Source organism: Pleuronectes platessa, chromosome 7, assembly GCF_947347685.1.
Source record: "Pleuronectes platessa chromosome 7, fPlePla1.1, whole genome shotgun sequence".
Lineage (NCBI taxonomy): Eukaryota > Metazoa > Chordata > Actinopteri > Pleuronectiformes > Pleuronectidae > Pleuronectes > Pleuronectes platessa.
In genome coordinates, this window is record NC_070632.1 from 15,533,231 (window position 1) to 15,553,683 (window position 20,453).

General features: G+C 40.8%; 3 protein-coding genes across 6 annotated transcripts; 1 reads left to right on the forward strand and 2 right to left on the reverse strand.

Moving 5' to 3' along the window:
* Nucleotides 1-296: 296 nt before the first annotated feature.
* Nucleotides 297-5,223, reverse strand: cd151 (CD151 molecule). The gene is made up of 8 exons (XM_053427537.1): nucleotides 5,063-5,223; nucleotides 4,194-4,278; nucleotides 3,108-3,299; nucleotides 2,236-2,310; nucleotides 1,507-1,611; nucleotides 1,241-1,396; nucleotides 1,076-1,162; nucleotides 297-957 (listed from the first exon to the last, which is right to left on the reverse strand). The coding sequence occupies exons 2-8, from the start codon at nucleotides 4,275-4,277 to the stop codon at nucleotides 898-900; spliced, it is 759 nt and encodes a 252-aa protein (XP_053283512.1). The 5' UTR covers nucleotide 4,278; nucleotides 5,063-5,223; the 3' UTR covers nucleotides 297-897.
* Nucleotides 5,224-5,323: 100 nt separating this feature from the next.
* On the reverse strand, nucleotides 5,324-16,203 carry cracr2b (calcium release activated channel regulator 2B). 3 transcript variants are annotated; one of them, XM_053427535.1, is made up of 18 exons: nucleotides 16,164-16,203; nucleotides 13,536-13,786; nucleotides 13,348-13,459; nucleotides 13,083-13,230; nucleotides 12,160-12,306; nucleotides 11,971-12,061; nucleotides 11,190-11,285; nucleotides 10,919-11,106; nucleotides 10,056-10,127; nucleotides 9,905-9,959; nucleotides 8,472-8,551; nucleotides 8,259-8,379; nucleotides 7,899-8,025; nucleotides 7,737-7,818; nucleotides 7,164-7,278; nucleotides 6,802-6,909; nucleotides 6,635-6,708; nucleotides 5,324-6,342 (listed from the first exon to the last, which is right to left on the reverse strand). In XM_053427535.1, the coding sequence occupies exons 2-18, from the start codon at nucleotides 13,782-13,784 to the stop codon at nucleotides 6,258-6,260; spliced, it is 1,950 nt and encodes a 649-aa protein (XP_053283510.1). In that variant the 5' UTR covers nucleotides 13,785-13,786; nucleotides 16,164-16,203; the 3' UTR covers nucleotides 5,324-6,257. The 3 variants fall into 3 exon arrangements, with proteins under 3 accessions (XP_053283510.1, XP_053283509.1, XP_053283511.1); XM_053427534.1 differs by having other exon boundaries at nucleotides 6,635-6,711; XM_053427536.1 differs by having other exon boundaries at nucleotides 6,635-6,737.
* Nucleotides 16,204-17,172: 969 nt separating this feature from the next.
* tmem138 (transmembrane protein 138) lies at nucleotides 17,173-20,240 on the forward strand. Of its 2 annotated transcripts, none has more exons than XM_053427805.1 (5): nucleotides 17,173-17,319; nucleotides 17,888-18,326; nucleotides 19,043-19,214; nucleotides 19,377-19,452; nucleotides 19,555-20,240. In XM_053427805.1, the coding sequence occupies exons 2-5, from the start codon at nucleotides 18,199-18,201 to the stop codon at nucleotides 19,665-19,667; spliced, it is 489 nt and encodes a 162-aa protein (XP_053283780.1). In that variant the 5' UTR covers nucleotides 17,173-17,319; nucleotides 17,888-18,198; the 3' UTR covers nucleotides 19,668-20,240. The 2 variants fall into 2 exon arrangements, with proteins under 2 accessions (XP_053283780.1, XP_053283781.1); XM_053427806.1 differs by having other exon boundaries at nucleotides 17,891-18,326.
* The last annotated feature ends 213 nt before the right edge of the window (nucleotides 20,241-20,453 follow it).

Consider the following 20,453-nt stretch of genomic DNA (forward strand, 5'->3'; position numbering starts at 1 on the left):
TGTAATTTAGTGCAGATCCAAATAAACATCTGGATCTAGCTTATTTAAATGTGGTTCCGTGTAGGGACTGTTGGACCTTGATGGAGGTAGAGCTTGACTGTTATTCTAGTTTCACCTGTGTCTATTTGTTTGTCAACAGGATTGTGACAAACTTACTTAAGATCCATGAATTATCCTCTAAGAAATCATTGAAAAAGTTGGTCCGGACCTGCACCAAAATTGAATGGGTTCTTCCCTGAACCAACAGACACACAAACGTACACAGGTGGAAAAAAAAACCCTCAGCAAGGTAAAAATGAGTGGTTACCATTTTTTATTTGCACTCCAAAGAGCAAACAATTATTTTGTGAATTCATCAAATGATCACTTTGGTTTGATCACTGACATACATTAAAAAAATAATCAAACAAAAAAGAAAAACAATAAAGCACCAACATTGTTTGCAAGATTAATCATTTAAAAATAAATAAATTAAAAATAGAATAAAACTTCAGCTAAAAATAAATCCGAATATAAGTTGTGTCAAAATACATCTAAAAGGGCCGAAAACATGCATTTGAGTTTAAACAGAATTGGAACAGAGCCTTCAGCAGCACTACAGTGTCTCCACTTCTTACACTCTGACAATCATCATTTCATAATTTGAAGTGATTTATATTATTATTATTATCATTATTGTCACTTTAGATATAGCGTTTATACCCACTAAGGAAAAGCTGGCATTCTGAATTACATTCATGAGCTGGATGCAATGTAGTTTAGTTCTACTGTGCACTTGGCTTGTGTTTGGTCTGAATGACATTAAAGTGAATATTGAATCTCTTGAGCATCCAGAGCTGTGTAAAAAAATGTGAGGCCTAAAAATGTCATGTTAAACATGTTGTGATATTACACAACTCAGTATGGATCCTCTTTCAAATTTCTGTAAAGGCAGCAGGTGAACATCATCCCAACAAGCTGAAAGAGAACAGAGAAGAGGAACTTGTTAGTTACAAAGTACAGGAACAACCATTGTCGACAGTTCAGTACTTTGCGGAAAGTTAAAACAGATTAATATCAGACAGTGTGACTTTACCTGAAGAAATGCAATGCCCATGCCCACTGCCCCGAGAATATACAACTGACTCAGGATGAATTCCTCTAGTTTCATGATGCAGCCTCCCTGAGGGCAGAAAGGGGGAAAGGACATTTAAATCTAGCTCATTCAACCTTTCATCCAAAGGATCAGCTCTATACCCACCTCCACTTTGTAGATGTTGGAGGGATGGTCCCTTTGGCCACAGAGGTCACTGGGAGTTTTACAGCAGCTATCAGGAACCAGCTGCCTGTTATCTGGAGCCCGGATCCACGCGCTGTCCCTCCAGTCTGAGAAGTTGTTACTGCCACAGCACTTAAACTGAAAGGGAGAGGGAGGAAAGAAAGAAAGATGAGACAATGGAGTCATATTAAACTGCTTCCACGTGCAGAAGGTCATTCAAAATTTCTGATGCAGTACGACTAATACACCTCCTGCTGAAGCCTGTCCACCGCCTGTGTGACGCTCTCCTCCCCCGGCTGCTGGTATTTCTGCTGCATGGTCACCTTCAGGTTCTGTCTGAGCTCGTCGTCCAGCTGTGAGAGGAGATGCACTTCAGTGTCGGCTCAGGAAAACAATCTGTCACCGTCCATTTAAAAATGCCCCTCGTCAAATTCCCTTCCTCCCCTGCTACATTCCACTGTACCTGTGCCCCCCACATATAACTCACAGCACATGAGTGCAGGCCCTCTGACCCCATGAGCATGCTTTAAACTGACTCACCAACATAAATAGTTTTGTTTCTGGACTGACAAATGTGCACAGAGTGACACTAAACCATCGTTTATCAAGATGTCAAAGGGAAACAGTTTGATATGAGATGGAAACAGGTGGCAGCGGATTACCTGGTAGCAGAAAGGGAAACACTGGAGCCAGAGAAGAGGGGGAGAAAGAGAGGTGTGAGAAGGATGGAAACAAACTGTACAAATGAAGAAAATGCACAGAGAGGGATGCAAAGAAAAGATCTGCCAGTAAAGAGTGCAGCGACTGAAGCATTTCATGAGTGAAAGGAAAAACAGAAAGGGAAAAGGAAAGGGAGAGAGGAGAAGTGACTACATGAGAGCAGAAAAGGTCAGATTTGTAATTGCTGCAATAGCTAAAATAAACTGACGCTAACAAGAGTAATGATTAAAGATCAATCACAAAGTAGAAACAATTACCTCCTGGTAGTTTATGTAGGCCAGCACTCCAGCAATGACTTCCAGTAGGAAGATACACAGCAACAAGACCAGATACTGGAGAAAAAAGTCAGGAAATGCTTACAAACACATCGGTGAATGAACTTCAGCTGAAAAATATAGATGTGTTTCTATGTTCAGATGTTGTTTCAATTCATTTCTGTGCTAAAATATGACACTATTTGTGCACGACCCAAAAACCAACATGACAACTATGATGCAGAGAATACACTGTGGGAAAGGAAGTTAGTAATTACAAAGGTCGTGGTAAACATGGATACAGACACAGTGTCACAGAGTTTACGGAGCTTTTAAGTATCATATCCCCTCTATGCATGCATCCGTCTCTCTCTCTCCCACCCTCCTCAGTCCACGCAGCCGCTTGCGATGCCCCTCATTCCTCTGGCATGAGCCGCTCTCTAAATCGAAACTCTTAAAGACACACTGTGCGTGACTTTGTCCGTTATTTCTGACGGCCATGCCCGTCTGACATAATCAGGAGACAGAAGGTCACCAGGGATTAACTTTCAGCACACGTAGACCCAGAGTAGGTTGTGTGTGTATAAACAGGAACTTATAGTGTCTTCCCTTGGTTTCTGATTCCAGATACAGTAATTATATACTACGTCTATTATGTGTTCACATGTGTCTGTGTGTTGGTTTATTTGGACTGCACCAAATCTACTGAACTGATTTCCATTAAACTTGATAGAGTGATGGGGCCTGGGAAGACCCTAAACAATGTAGGAGTGGATGTTGATATGTGAATTGTGCTCTACTGAGTGTGATTCTAATTAAATGGGGTTAATACTTTGGTGGAGTGTAGTGAAATAATTTTTTTTGGTCCATCTCACCACAGCCAAAAGACTCTTCATCTCCTTCAGAGTGGCACAGCATCCGATTATCCCGGTCACTATGACGATGACCCCGGCAGCTATCAGGATGTAAGCTGAGGCCGAATAAAAGCCGGAGTTGAGTAAACTGATGTAGTCGCTCTTTTCCACCAGCGTCCACACTCCCACTGCCAGCACTGCTCCTCCTGCCAGCTGAAAGAACGCACTGTTAGCCGCTCAATGCAAGCCAGATGCTTGACATGTCAAGAATGTGCCACAGCATTTTTTTAAGTCTTCGAAATTAGCTGCTAAAATGTGATGGTGATGCAAAGTAGGCAACGCCCTATTCTCTCACCGTACGCCTCAAGAGACGGCAGTGAAATGTGTTTTCATATCTTCATCATGGGAAATGAGTAGGTGACTAATATACAGTCCTAAAGCATGAAGGTAAAAGTAAAAGTGTGAATGTGAATAAACCATCATTAAATTGTCTCTCAAGAAGAAACTGTGCAATATGTCTTGGCACAACATTATCTCTTTCAAGCTGTGGAAGGAACAATGTACAGCAACATGTACGTATGTTTACAGAGTAAGTGTGAGGAAGACTCTTTTAACAGTGAGAATACAGTAGTTTCAGTCAAATAAAATGTTCATATATATGTAGTATTAAGCAAAGAATGAAATAATGACATGCTCTAAGTAAACGCTAACTATTACCTCTGATAAGAAGGTTATGTTTGAGCCCCTGGCTGTTTGTTTGTAAGCAAGATTAGGCAAAAACTATTAGACAGATTTCCAAGGCAATATCTGAGGGGTAGAAGAAAGGAGGGATGGAAGGAAGGAAGGCAGGAAGTATGTGGTGTAGGTCAATAAAGAATCCATAACATTTGCGAGATCAAGGGGCTGATCCAGGAATTTGTATGTTTAGGACACAAATTTCCATACGTGTGTGCAATTGGTGCAGCTTGATTGGATTGAAGGGACTGTTGGGCCTTAGCAGTGGTTTGAGCTCGACTGAGTCACATTCTAGTTACAACTGGTATAAATAATCTTCACAGTGTCTGTCTCGAATTCTGTTCAAATGTGAACACTTCCTTGGGAACTTACCCAGAAAAGAATATTGAATAGAAACAGTAGATATTTCAGACAGATTGTCCCACAGGTGTGAGCCTTGGCACCTCGAGTTTCCATTCTGAAAAAAAAGAGACACTCAGATATATCAGTATGATGGCAAACAGAAAATGTTGATGATGACACACACACACACACACACACACGCATCCCCCCCCCCCCCCCCCCCCACACACATACTTCTGTCAGTTTGGTTTAGTTCCTGTGTTGATTATGATGGTGATTTACTGAAGGAGCTCAGACATTACTACTGTGAACTTGAGCTGTACAAGCTGACAACACAATCTCTTTTAAGGTTTAATGTGTGCGGCTTTCGATAACAGTCAACTAAAAATAAAATTCACTCCCTGATGAAATCAAATATGTTGTGGCGTAAACATACTTAACACCCTGAGTCACGTGTCGTCCAGCACACAGATATATATATATATGTCGCCGTCCCAGTAACTCAACCTGCTCTTCTCACACCCCAGTGATATACTGTTGACTGTTAAATATTTACTTAATGAATTAGTCAAAGTCTGTTTTTATCCAAACCTCAACTGAACTTTCTCATTCTATTTTTAGAAATGTGGCTCAGAGCATCATGAGTGAATAGAAATCAGGGCTCACCGCTTTAAAAACCAAAAGGGTAGACAAAATGGATATAAAACAATAACCACATTAAAAACATGCTATTTTGTATTAAACATAGCCTCTTCAGCCATAACATAAACCGCTCCATGCGTGAATGTGATCTTTCAGCAAAACACAATCTCCCGATGATCACATTCAAAGTTATTTTTAACTCATTGTGTCATGGAAAAAACTGCTCTGCCTTTCTGCTGAGACCAGAATACTCCTACCTGATTTGCGGTGGTGGACCCTGGAGGATGAAGATTATTGGGGCGACGTCTTCCCAGCTCTTGCTAACCCCAGTGTCAATGTGCTGCTGTCTGAAGGTTAACTGAAACAGGGTAAGTTTTCAGTTGACACTCAGACCGGAGCGCCCGAGCGTCTGTCCTCTTTTGGCACAGCAGGCAGCTCACCCCTCAGCCAGCAGCTTACAGAGTACATGTCTGCCCCCAGCTGGTTTCCCATGCATATAAAAATAATAATAACAATAATAATAATAATACATTTTATTTGTATAGCGCTTTTAAAAGGTACTCGAAGGCGCTTAACATGGTAAAAAGAGTGACTCAAAAAACAATAACAATAAGGTAACATTCTGACAGTTAGAAGACAGTCATTTTACACTTAAAACAATTATAATACATACATACATCCCTGATTAAAAAGCAGATTTAAAAAGGAGAGTTTTGAGTCCATTTTTGAAGGAGGTGAGTGAGGGAGAATGTCTGAGGTGTTAGGGGGGAGAGTTCCAGAGGGAGGGGGCAGCAATGGAGAAGGCCCTGTCCCCCCAGGTTCGGTGCTTGGACAGGGTAAGAGGGGGGAGGAGGCTGGTGATGGTGGATCTGAGGTTGCGGGTGAGATCGGTCGGTGCAGGAGGTCAGAGAGGTGAGGGGGGGGGGGGGGGGTGCGAGGTTGTGGAGGGTTTTGTCTGTGTTGAGGAGAATTTAAACTATATTCCTTGTTGAATGGGGAACCAGTGTAGGTTTTAAAGGACGGGGCTGATGTGGTCTCTGGTGCAGGAGTGGGTGAGCAGAAGGGCAGCTGAGTTTTGAACGTATTAATATTTGTTGAGGATTATGGTGGATGTGCCGTAAAGGATGCTTTTGCAATAGTTGATTCGTGAGGTGATGAAGGTGAATAACAAATGTTATAAGTTACAAGTTTTTTAAGTTACGCTCACTTATAATACATACTTTTAAGTTATAAGTATACATTAGGCAACTTAAAAGTAAGTTTAGAAAGACAACAGAGGAGTCATCAAAACATAATCCTTAATCGGACAGATTATATACACACCATAAACAAACCTTACAGACACTGCTCAGTAAACTTGTTCATAGAAAAATGTGTGACCACAGGACAGGAAGTGTAACCATGCACTGAACCATGGTGTGAACCACATTTCTTTTGTCTTTTCTTCTCTGTTTATGTACAACAGCCTTTTGTAGATGTGTCCTCGCTCAGTAAAAGGGCATCTACACACTGTCGATCATGCTGGGCGAGCAACGTCCTAAAATAAAAAAATATAAATATCATTGTACAGCAGAAGTCACAGTGTTTGAGAAGAGAAATGAATTTGTAGTTTACAGCACTGATCAATCTCGGTTGACTAGATACAATGTAATGAATGTCATTTATCGACCAAATATGTTTGTTTCAGCAACTAACACATTATTTGAAGACGCTCCCAGAGGCTCTGAATAATTGTTATGGGACTACATTGTTTTGGTTGGTAAATGGGTGTGGCTACAGCGACACATTCAGTGTAATAACACAATGGACAGTAGGTGGAAATATCTTACCTTGCCAGGTGAGTCATCACCTCCTCCATGTTACGTCCGGTCTTGGCACTGCACTCGTAAAACAAAGCTTGGTGCTGCTGTAAAAACCCAAAATGTATTTCATCTAAAAAAAATATAATGAGGAAAATCACTGAAGAAAGTTGTTTGAATATTCAAATAAACCTCACCTCTGCCAGCCTCTGCCCCTCCCTTGTGGTCACCTGCCGGCTGTGTGCGTCTGCCAGATCCAGCTTGTTCCCCAGCAGCATTAACACGGCACCTTCACACATCTTCTCCTGCGACAGAGAACAGGTGACACAACACTTTCTTTATTATCATTATCATTGGTCAGAATTAAAAACTGAGGTAAACCTACAAAAATAACCTAACGAATAATTCAAAGTAGTACTAAAATGAATACTTCACTTTAAAACTTCGATGACATCTGTGTTTACTGAGCTTCCTGTTCTATGGTGGTAATAGCTTGTACATGTTTTCAAATCTTTAGTGTTTTTGCACCCAACCGTCCGTGACACCTCCACCTGTTCACCTTCACAGAGTCCATCCAGCCTCTCAGCGCTTTGAAGGAGGGGGAGTGAGTTACGTCGTACATGGCGAGGACACCGTCGGCCTTCCTGTAGTACTGCTCAGTGATGCTGCGAAACCTGGAGGAGGAATCAAAGTTTCTCTTTGAGTCCGAGTGACAACAGGTCCAGATCTGAAGAAAGTCCTTGAAGACGCTCTTCAGATATCATGTTCAACAGTGTGTGGTGAGGTCGTCGTGACCTTGACATTGGACCGTCCAAATCTAATTGGTTAATCTGGGAGTCTGAGTGAACATTTTGAGGATTCTCTCAAGATGTTCTTAAGATAACGCTTAGATGAGGAAAAACAAACAATTTAGTGAGATCTTCGACCACTGAAATCCAATTAGTTCATCGTCGAGTCTACCTGAACATTTAAAGCAAGTTTGAAGAAATTCCCTCAAGGAGTCTAAGAGATGTCATTTTCAAAAGAATGGGACTGATGGGCCAATGGAGGCATCACAGTACGCACAGCCACCGTCTGTCACTGACACAGAGGCACTAAGAAAGACATGAGAATAAGCTGTGTCCTCTCTGACCTCTCCTGTCCCGCAGTGTCCCACAGCTGCAGGGTGATGGTGGTGGAGTCCACAGTTAAGGTTTTCATCTGGAAATCCAAACCTACAAGACAACAAAGGAGTGACACACTGACACGTTGAGGAGCGAGTTAATCATTAACATAAAATAAGTGAAACTCTTACCGACAGTGGAGCTTGTGTTACTGAGGAAGCTTCCTGTGCAGTAGTGCTGGATGAAGGAGCTTTTACCCACAACTGAGTTACCCAAGAATACCACCTTGAACACTCGCTGACGACTGACAATTTTGCTCTAAAATTCGGGTAAAACACCAATTTAATTCAAACACATGTACTTTTTTAATGCCATTAATAGAGAAGGTTTTTTTAGGCTAAGAAATATGAAAATCTCTGTCGTATTTGTGCTGTGCAGACCACAAAAGCCTATAATTATCGTCTCTATACCCTCTGTTGCTCCTGCTATGTCATTCAATTGGTAATTTAAGAATAAAATGTGTATATCTTCAAATGTAATATTTTCCCTACCTGAGTTTGAGTCTGTTCAACATTTCCCCCCCTGACGCTACATGTTGGCTGGTGTCTCTTGGATGCATTTTTCATCTCTGTGTCTTTGTTCTGCTCCAACTCATCAGATGAGCTCAGCTGTCTTCAGGATCCACAAACACACAGAGTTAGTGTCTTTCTGAGGCAATTGGACTTTTACTGAATGTAATATCAGATGCAGGTAGTCATACAAACCTTTTCAGTGGCTTGTCTTGCAGTAAGTAGTTACCTATGACTGAGCCTCTCTTCTCCAAAGTCTTTTTGACATTTGGATTCTTTTTGTGGAAAGTGAGGCAAAAGAAACAAGTAGCATTCAGATTTCTATAGTTATAGATGTTTATAGTCTGAAACATATTCTACCAATTATTTCACACAGGCAGATTCTTTTTTAATTGTTTAAAAAGTGAGGGTTCAATCTTTTAGTGTCATTTTTAGTTTATCATAACCATCAATTGGCAACTGAAAAAAAGAAAACCAAGAGTAGCTAATTGTGTTATAGGTCCTGTTCAGACATGGTATTAACATCCATACTGAGAGATCCAATCACAAGTGGACCCCTTAAGTTTGCACCCGGTATAAAAAGGGGTCTCAGGGTTAGGGTTAGAGTTAGGGTGAACACTTATGATCAGATCTCACGACCCTGATATATATGTAAATAAACAAACAACGCTTCTGCTCCCAAGGACCAAATGATGTTGTTTTACCCAGTCTGAGTTTACAGATGTGTGTGATGTCACTGTGTTTGTGTGTCTGTGTGTTGGCATGAGTGAGCAAGAGAGAGGTAGAAGGAGATCAGAATGAGAAGGGGCTGTGAAGAAGGATTTTACCCATTTAAGAAAAGTATCAACAACTATATGTTGGTCAGTGTTGATATTGTGTCAGTGGCAAGAGACAAACTTACATGTCTTAACAGAGTGAAAGGAATGTGGCTGGATGTGGCACAGAACAACTCCCGATGTGGTTTAAGTGATCAGATCTCAAGATATGTTAAAGATGTATTTGGGTGCATTCAGACCTGAACCAAATTAGGAGAGTTTCTTGAATGAATGTTTTGAATCCTTTGTCGGCCTCTTTGGTCAGAAACCTGAACGGCAGCTTGAATCCCAAAATTACTGTAATTAACAGCTTTGGCAAAACTTCCACCTTAATTTACTGAAAGAACGTGAACGGGATAAGAGGGAACACGCTAATAAATGTGAGAAGTGTGATAAATGAAAGGGCTTTATTGGTTTGGTACCGACCCACTTTAGGTAACTGCATAAATATTGTCATGTACAGAATCATTAATGATCATTTACACATATTACACTCTGTCCATCACAGGACAGAACAAATGTCTTTTCAGCAAAAATCCTTCACTCCACTAACCAACATCTACGGAAAAAAACAAACCAAAATTGCTGACATGCACAACTCCCAAACGATGTCAGTGACTTTAACACGAGTTCAGTTAATAACCAAACAATAACAGCTGCCCATATAAATATTAATTGTCCATAAAGCGTGAAGTCTTTCCAGGACTTAGCTTAGGGCGGATAAACCTCCTGATGTGTCCACGGCGTACAAAGGTCCTCACTGAGGTAGTAAGTTAGAGGCAGAGCAGGAAGAACAGAGCGTCTGTGACTAACCCTCTTCTGAGAGTGTTGAGCGTCTTTTTCATCTCGCAGCCGTTTGTTCATATCCCTGAGTCAGAAAGAGGAAATCAGTTAGAGACATTCTCATAACCGACTGATCCATAAGTCGAGAGCACACACTGGAAGAGCAGCAGGTTGGACTCACTTCAGCAGTTCCAGTTGTCTGAACAGGCTGTCTTTCTCTTTCTGAATGTTCTTTGACACCTTCACCACATTTCTACAGAGAAACAAGCAAAAGACAATTTCTTTATTTGGGATATTGTAATCAAATCTCATAAATATTACCAAAAACAACAATAAACTAAGTGCTGCAATGTAACAGACCCATGGGCACCGTCCTGCCGCCCGTTAACACAAGAATATGACAGCAAATGTACTTCTTCTGACTTCTGTTTGAATCATAAAGTTACAGCACCCAGCTGTCCTAGGTTTTTACATACAAACCCTTTAAAAATATATTTAACTATATATATATGAGCTGTTTTATTTTAGAATTATTTTAGAGTGCCACCAACAGAGTGAGGAATTCAGAAAGTAGGAGTAAGAGAAAGTAAGAGATGGAAGACCACTAGTTTTGATCTATTTGTTATTAGTTAAAATAAAAGACTAGCGCCTTTCTTCTTAATTATTTCTTCTATATCATCAGATCATCTTCCAGAGAGTCAAAAAGATACTTCGGAGTGATCTTATTTCCTCCACTTGGAAAAGTCATGGATTTGATTTAATCTCACATCATCTATAGTGACATGGTCCCGAATCGCCCAAAAAACGTTCACTGCCCGCAGCAAGTTTGAACTCAAAGGAGATCATATGACTCTCATGTGTTTATTGCTGTATTTATTTTTACATCAAAGCAGTCACGCACTTTCTTTCTCTCAAGAACCATTATTGAAATGAGGATTTGATGAAGAAGAGATTTTTTTTCATCAAGATAAATGAATTATTCTTTCAAAAAAAGGTGTAACTATTGAAAAAATGCCCCGACAGGCAGTTATCTGTGCCTCTCACCTCTGTCTGGCCACTTGCTCCTGAGCAGCGTTGAGCTGCAGCAGGCTGAGCTGACCCAGAGCGGCCTGCAGCTGCTCCCTGCTGCTCTCCATCTGATCCTGGAGCTGCACGTTGAGGCTCCGCAGCTGCTGGTTCTGCTCCTTAAAGTTCACCTGCTCACAGCTGAGCTGCCGGACTCTGGTCTCCAGCTGAGGACAAAAACCGGTCCTGTGATTCTCTCATCAAACTATGGCGTTATCAGACATAACACTGCAGTCATTTGGATGCTTACCTCTTTCTGTTTGGTCATTGTGTTCTCTAGCTCCTGCTCTCGCATCTTCAGCTCCTCTTCAAGTTGCTTCCCTCTTTGCATCAGTCTAATAGCGTCCTTGATTTCACAATAAATTCATTAAATGCTGTGATGACATCACTCTTATTAAATGGCACAAATGTTGGACTAAGTACGTTTTCACAACTGTAAGTTCAAACCAAGGTCAGAACATTTGTTACATTGTTTACATTTTATGTGATTAGTTTTGTTTTCACATTTTAATTTTAGGGAGTGGACAAAAAAAATGTGAAAGACATACATGTATCCTGTCATCATCATGTACATGAGCTGCGTCTAACTATATTTGACATTTGACATCAGTTAAGTTTGTGGATGGGCGTACGTCTGATGTCAGCATGTTAGTCTTTTTTACCATTTGAACAAAGACAATAAATCAACTTTTTCATTTTGTGGATGCATTGCCACTGTATTATCATTATGAAAAGACAAATCTCCTTGTCATTGAAACATTATAGAGTCAGAGGGGAAGACTAAAAGCAATCCTGCAAGCTTCTTCCCTTTTTCTTCTTCTATTGTTTAATGCTGGTTCAACTTCCTGCAATTGGACCGCAAGTCCAAACTATCCCAAAAAAGACTTTTACACTGAAAATGAACTGAACCATGGTCCTGTTGTCCAGGTCCGAGGAACCTTTCACACCTGTTATTTTGGTTCATAGTAAATTGAAAAGTCGGAAGGTCAAGATCAAACCACCAAGTCATGAAAGCGCCTTCAAATCTGTACCTGAGCCTGATGTTTCTGTCTCTCCTCTCTGAGTTGACTTTCCAGGTCTTCATAAAGGGATCGAACAACCTGATCGTGTTCGCTCTCCCGTCTAAAGCAGAAAAAGAAAATCAAGTCAACAGTTACATTTAGCCGAGTGGATGTTGTTATTCAACGTGCAGAGGCAGACAGAGGGAATGAAGTGTGGACCTGCGCAGAGCTTGTTCCAGGCTGTCTCTCTCTCTGATGGAGTCCTGTAAATGGGACACTGTGTGGACCAAGACACTCTCCAGGACACTGAGCAGCTCTGGTCTTTCTCTCTGGAGCTCACACCACATAGAACACAGCTCCTGCTGACTGACACACAGCCAAAAAACACACACAAAGCAGTTAAAAGACTGAGGATATTCAACCTTAATATCCTCAGGCTGACACTTTAAGGTCAGTCTGACACTGACCTTCAACATCACTTACCTTAAACAAAAGTTTCAAAGTTTTACAACATAGTGTTTGCACGGCACGTACGAAGTAAGACTGGAAACTAAATACTTGAACTATGAGTTGTTTAGAAGAGGAGAAAGTGGATATTCAAGTAGTATCAATGATTTTACATTTTCAGTTTTGTTTTATTGACAGTGACGTACAATGATGACAATCAAATATGGATGCAATCAAAAATTGATTTCATTGTAGATTTATATTTTGAGTAATTTCTTCAATATCAATAATCCTTTAATCTATAAAACTGTTTTAAAAAATGTACATTACAATTTCTCAAAGCTGGAGGTAAATCCTTCAATGTTATGTTATATCTGATAATAGTAGTGGAAGTAATTGATAAATTATCAAAACAGTTGCCAATTTACTTTCTGTCAATCAACTAATAGATTAATTGTCTAATTGTTGTTGTCCCTTAAATACGTCTTGTGTTTATTCATCTATATAATATCTTTTCTATATTGATACATTCATTCAACAGTTGACCAACCAAACATTCTGTCTGTCACACATATGTGACAGACAGAATGTTTGCTAATTGGGAAATAATGTAATTATAAGTAGTATATAAACTAGTGTCTGTGGTTTGTAGACAGATATGGTCACCCTGTGATAAAACAGAGGTTTCATCGTACTCTTTAAAAAGTTTGTCAGCACCCAGCTCCATCAGTATGTTTACAAATCTGACTGCAGTGGCATCCTGGGACCAGTGCAGCTGGTCCGCATCCTCCGCCGCTTCGCCTGGACTCGACTCAGTCGTGTCCTCAAGTCCCACAAACTCGCCTGAACCACAGAGTGGGGAATAGCACAGAAGAATTCATTAATACTGTAGGAGAAACGTTTTTGTCCGTCCGTCACAGTGAACTGTGAGATCAAATCACTCCAAAGTACAACACTCACCGAGTCCAGTGTTGAACTCAACAGGAGTGAGGAATCCATTGCTCTCTCGGTCCAGACTCTCAAACACCGTCTCCAGCTGTTCAGGAGACAGCGGCAGCTCTCTCTGCAGCCTCTGATCAGAAGAAGATGGAAGTTTAAGTCTCTATAATCAGAATCAAGGTTTTCATCCTGTGATACTCGACGCTCACCTGCATGTCCCTCTTTGTGATGAAGCCTTTCCCCTCTTTGTCACAGAGCAGAAAGAGCTCCTTGGCCTTGCCCATGGTCTCTGTCTGCGGACTTCCTGCTGCTGCTGCTCGGGGTGACGCCAGTGGGCTGCTCCCCAAACTATGCCTGGGGCTCCCAACAGCAAAGCCCCGTGGTCTGGGGCTCGCTGGCACAGCCTCGCCACTGCCCTGACCCACCAGCACCTCGCCATCATTCAGCCACTTAGACATGACTGGACAGAGGAACATGGTTATGGATGAGGAGTTGCTGTATATCTATCCATCAGTCTACATCTACAGCAAAATACAATTTTCAGGTACAGAGGTGTTACATGAATGGCACTTATATAGATAGCAGTTTCATATATATGCAGGAGTGTTTTTTCACAAAGATCCAATTGATGATTCGCTGGGAAATAACCTGTCCTGTAGTTTGTGTGCAATGCTGCAAACTAACAGACAAACAAACACAAATGAAATCATAACCTGCTTGGTGCAGAGAGAGAAAATAACTTTGCCCTACAGTGAGCTTTTTCTCACAAGTATTTAACATAATTTCCCGATAAACCACAGTGAATGTATTGACACTTGGGCTCTTCTCTCCTAGTGTTCTGAAATATTGGGAGAAACTGGCCCTGCAGGTCCTCCCTTGTCAAACACCAGGTGACGAACCAACTAAGCTGTGACTGTGCACAATATCTACAGCTGCTGTGACCAGTTCTTCACTATATGAGATTCCATTGTTGTTTGAAGACACAAATATGAAGAAAATTTACATATTTATATATATATATAAAATGTCAACATTTGCAAGGCACACTGGTTGTGACTCAGATACTTGTCTTGAGACAGTCGAGTCAGTCGTCTTCACTGTTTATTCAGATGAGGAATATATAAGATAGCAGCTTTGCAGCCAGAAGGATCTGGGACGGTGCACCAGGATGTGTAATGGGGAAAAGAACAGGATAGTGTCATGTGAGAGGAGTTACTGTGTACTTGAAGGGGAGGGTGGATGGCTGCGGGAGCGAGGAGATGCAAATGAACGTTTGCAGTAGTTTGCATTGTCGGAATTACCAACAATTACAAACAAACGCTGCTCTCAGGAGCCATGGCGCTCATAAAACACTGATTTGTGACAAATACACACGTCATAGAAAATCAGTCTTCAGGTTAGATGACATATCTGTTGCTTCACAGGAACATATTAACCTAAATCAGAAATGGTTTCATTCAAACCAAGTTTCCAAATCAATGCATCGGACCTGGGGTGACTGAGCCTTCTCCATTTACTGCCCCCTCCCTCTGAAATGCTCTCCCTAAACAAATAAGACCTGTCAGCTGTCAAAACAAAATTAAAAACCCAACTCTTCACAACTGCTCTTAATGTGTGATCACTGATATGTATTTTTTATCTCTATTTTTTTTACATTTCTATGTTTTTAAGAGACCCTGAGCAGTATACTTTCAGCCCACACCGAAACTCCCTGCTTACTCCTGCAATAACTGGGAATATCCACATCTTAAATTCATATTTCATTTGTCATACTCCTACCTACATCATTACATTATCTTTAGATGCAAACAACTACTGAACACTCCTATTCGGTCACCTCTTGTATTTAGTCTCTTGTTTAAAGGCTTATTCTTGGTTCTATTACATTTAGTGCTTTACTGTGTATTCTAGTACTTTATTATGTATCATTTACTTAGGGAGTACGTACAGCTTTTAGTACATTTTGTTTATTTTAATTCTTTGTAACTGTTTTATTGCTACTTCGATCTATGTGCAATGCCCCCAACTTGCTGCTGTAACACTGTAACTTCCCAATCTATCCAAACATATTTTGGAGCATTGCTAAAAACGTTATAGAATTATAGAAAAGTATTATTTCGATCATTATCTTTGACAGATCTTTGGAGAATAGTGGGATAAAGTACAAAATGAACTGTGCCACAGTATTAAATGAACAGCCTATCTCTGTTTCAAGGCACAACACCTCTAGTAAAGTAGGTTCTGATAAAGTCTAGGGAAGCATCCCGCTGTTGATTCCTGGAGCCTTCAAAACGTCCCTGAATCATAGAGATATGCGGGTTTTCCTGGTGCTGTTCTTGTGTAAACATTACACGTTAAGGATTTTTGTGTGTCTGACCAGACTCCACATAAACCAGCAGCCACGCAAAGGTCAAATAAACTCAAACACACCTCAGATACACACTATTCATCAGCAGGGACACGAGGACAGTGGCTTTACAACGTGTCGCGGGCAACTAAACTGTCAAAGATAAATAACACCGCTCTCAATGGGACATGTTGCTTTGGAACACAGTTTTCTCCACGTGAAGACAGAAAGTGGTTTTGAAACGTTGCCCTCAAACGCACCGTGGTTTCCCTCCAATGACTCAATTTGTGATACGACGACATGAAGCTGCTCTGCATATAACGAGTGTATTTAATATTAACGGAGAAGAAGAACTCAGACAGCCGCTGGTTACGCGACCTCACACTGGACACAGAGTGAACACACACCCGGCTGTGTCTTCGCAGTTCGGACTAAGTCCCATTATTGTATTTCTGTGAGTTGAGAGAAGTTTGTGGAGCCTTGAACTCACCGTGTGTCGGTGCAGGTGTCCCACCACCGCTGTCCAGCTCTGTCACTGCAGCACGTACCGGCCGCAGCCGCTGGGTGGCAGTCATGAGCCTGTGCTGCTGACCTGTACCGTAATGATCAGTGTAGCTCGCTCACACTCTTCCACTCAACATTGTTGTCATAGGCCCCTGTTGACCTGCAGCCCCTATATGTGAAAGTATTTTAATCTTTATATTTTAATCCATCATGATCATCTTAGTTAGAGAATCTAACACCGTAGATACTCTATTTACACTATACACATTCTGTTTACTTTGCATTGGTTCTTACTTGATTGTTTTCTTTATCCTTTTCTTTTGCCATTGCTTTTAAATGATGTTGCATAAAATATAAGTTTAGATTTACTGATTCTTATTTTCAATTTCTCTTTTGCTGCTGTAAGATGGAAAATGTCCCAATAGTGGATCTAATGAAGGATTTCCCTGTCTTATCTTAAAATTAATTGGCAACAAGCAACATGAATTTCCCTTTATTATTATTAACTTAATTGATAATTCAACCTTCGATTTCACAGGTAGATTTAATGCAAATCTGTTTATCTCTCTTTTCTGTAAAAATGTGTTACAGAGGATAGAAAAACCACATTTTATAAACCAAATCCAAACACGTAAAACTATGAACAGACAAGGTAAAAGGATAAGAACAAGCAGAAGGCTGACAATATACACATTTAAATCAAACCACAATGAAATAAAAGGCAAGTCAACTCTAAAGTTGCAAACCACAAATAGTAGACAAGAACAGTAAAAAATAACAACAACTAGGGGCAGTTCAATGTTTAGCCTAGTTGGTAACGAAAGTAAATGTTTCAACCAACAGTTCCTTTCTTTAACATTTAGAAAACCACATACAACCAATACATCTATATCATAAAACCGAAAGTCTGTGCTTGGGGCTACATTTTTGAGGAATATCTGAAGAACCCGTACACTGGTTATTACGGTAGCATCACGAAGCAGCGTTACCATGGAACTTGCGGAAATACGTTGCTGCTGAGAGGCGGCGGTGGATGCTCGGAGGAAACTGCGCTGTTTGTTTGTGGAAAAAGAAGAAATACGAGCAACTTACGGTTCCTGTTTGTCTCAACGTGACTCTTTTTCCTCCCTCGCGTGTTTCCGGTGAGTAGAGGCGACTCAGATCATATTTCTGAATCATGTTAACACAACTGGACGCAGCTAGACAGCGTTGTTGTGGTTCACGTGGGGAGAAACTCGAAGTTAAAATCTGAGCTGTCCCACCGCCTTTGTTGAGATCAACGTACATTAGATGTGTTACAAATACAAACAGTAGAAACTTACTTCTATCGGTGTACTAGCTTATCTGCAGCCAGGATTAAATAACCACAGGCTCCCGCCATTAGAAGAGAAGTAGCGTAAAACAAGAACGTTTGTGCGTAACACAATAACAACAACTGGAGGAGTCCACGCAAGACAAATTAATCCCTAATCCCAGACATGACCTTCCCACGGCGGCTGCCGGTGTCGCATGCTTTACATGGGTACGATCACCGTTCATTTATACGTCTGAGGCAGACGGTGAATCAACCCCTCACCGGCAGACACACAATGGAGAAGCTCGAGCTGCACAGGGGACACAACATAGCTGCGAGGAGTGAACAATTCAGGTGTAGCTGTCTTTGTTTTCCTTTCACACTATATAACCACAGCGTCTATTTTCTTCCTGCAGCAGATGAGGAGACTTTCCACAGCCAAGATGTCGACCTGCGGCAGCTGAAGAGGTCAACCCCGGGTCATCCCAAATCCTGCATGTCAGAGATGTTTTATCCCTGAGGACAACAGACAGCATGTCTCTCCACAGAGGAACTTTCTGGAGCCCCTTGTTTATGGAGAAGCACACCACTCTCTGACTATGTGAATGGACAAGTTGTAACTCAGTGGTCTGTGTCTGCTTCTGGAGCTGTGCAGTGATTTTGCACCAGAGCATGTGGAGTACCTGTGTTTGGTATCTGTGAAGAGAAGGAAGGAGGAGAAGAGAAGATGCTGCAGACTGGTAACTACTCCCTGGTGCTGCTGATCCAGCTCTCACTGTTGGCCTATGACCTCTTCGTCAACTCCTTCAGTGAACTTCTGAGGGGGGAGCCTGTCATCCAGCTCGTGCTCTTCATGTAGGTCTTCTAGGCTCAAACATCAGTTCACTTATCAGAACGTCAACCGGAAAGAGGTAGATTCTAGCGTATGTAATCAGTTATTCATCAATTAAATACACTATACACTGTTTGTTTACATCTTCAGGTATACATTTTTCTCGGCATCATATTATTACATTGTATTTTTAAAATACATTTCAATTGGAGTGTTTAAAAAGTACTATTTTATTAATTTGTAATAATGTAATGGAAGTGGTGGCTTTAACCTCCTAACCTAGTTTTAGACCAAAACGAAATACAATAATAGGACAAATTTGTGATTATTGAGCTTATCAGCTAATTTACTGAGATTTACATTATTCAGAATATTACAGGCAGATTGACATAACTGAAGGAAAGACTCAACACTTTGTATTTTAAGAGTTTATTCAAACAACCATGACTGTTTTTCATCCTTGAGTATGTGTATTCATCAAAAATATTGAAGTATTGTAACTTTATTTAGCAGCTTCTTCTTTCAGGAGCCATTTCATCTGGGAACATTTAAACAAGCGTATGGAAATGCTGCTTCATTTACTGAAAAGATTCAAGATTTTTTAAATCTGTATGTAGAAAAATCCCACTTGCTCTGTATCTTTCTCTCTGACATGATCATGTGTATGTTGTTGACATCTTGCTAAATGTGCACCATCAGAAAACCAATATTTAATATAATCTGTCACTGTCTTTTTCAGAATCCAGGACATTGCCATCTTATTCAACGTGATCATCGTCCTGTTGATGATGTTCAACACCTACGTGTTCCAGGTCGGGCTGGTGTCTCTGCTGCTGGAGAGGTTCAGGGCTCTGCTGATATTCTCCGCCCTTTACCTGACCCTCAGCATCTGCTTCCACTGCTGGGTGTTGGTACGCTCCATCAACCCTGCACTAAAACCGAGACATATTAACATGATTCTGACCATCACTTAAAAAATAATGCGCACAAATATTTACTATCCTATATCAGAGTAACTGTGCACAGTCTTCATCCATGTTTACTGAATCTGATTAGTATTTATTTTCTTCTAGAATCTTAGATGGCTCGACTCAAACCGTTTTGTTTGGACCGATGGTCTTCAATCTCTTTTTGTTTTCCAGAGAACAGGTAATTGGTTGATTTTATTCATTCAAACATTCTCCATCACAGCTCGTCAGTCTTCTGTCGTCCCACTGATCACTGAGTATGTGTACGTCTCTCCGTCAACAGCGGCAGTGTTGTATTACTACTTGTACAAACGCACAGCCGAGTACATGGGGGACCCCCGGCTGTATGAGGACTCTCTCTGGCTGCGTGACGCCTTCGCCAGAGCCCGTCAGTGACAAAGAGACAATCTACAGACATTATAACACTGAGCATCACCATGTGCTACACTGAATTTTGGAAAAAAATATATATTTGACACTTGCACAGCCTGACACTACTGAACAAAGCAATTTGGCTGATGATGAATTTTACAGGTAAGAGGATGAAGCAAAGTCTAAGAGTTTGTATTAATTGGTTCTTCGTAGCCAAGTGGGCAGATCAAGGCAAGTGTAGCGTTGTATTAATCTGGATTGAGTGTTAATCCATGTGGCCTTTGTAAATCAATTAGAGTTGTACACAGAGTGCAACACTTTGAAAGAATTTCACAAGTTTGTCTCTGTTCAGATATAGATTATCCATTTTAATCTTTAATTATATGTAGAACAACATGTAACCATAGATTTGCTTGAAAGGCTGTGCAAAGGAAAGGCTTTGCAAAGAAAGAAACAAATTGGTTTATTTTGCCTTTTTTTTTAAGACTAGCATGTGTTGTTTACATGATAAATAAGCCAATTTCCATGATTTGAGTCCTGAGCAGGGACCTTTTGAATTGTGTTCCCGCTGTTTTTTATTAAATAATCCTTCTGTAATCCCGGTGTAATCCTTCATCTCTAAGTGGTCAGTATTATCCTGGAGACAAGGTGAACCAGACTGCTCTATTTTTAACACAAGGATAAATCAGGGATTGAGGTTTTAGGCTCTACTAGTGAAACGCTATAAATAGTCTTTAGTGGGTCCAAATAACCTCCTACTCCCAAGAACTCAACCGGTTTAGTTGCAGGGCACTTTGGGGTTGGTCTTTG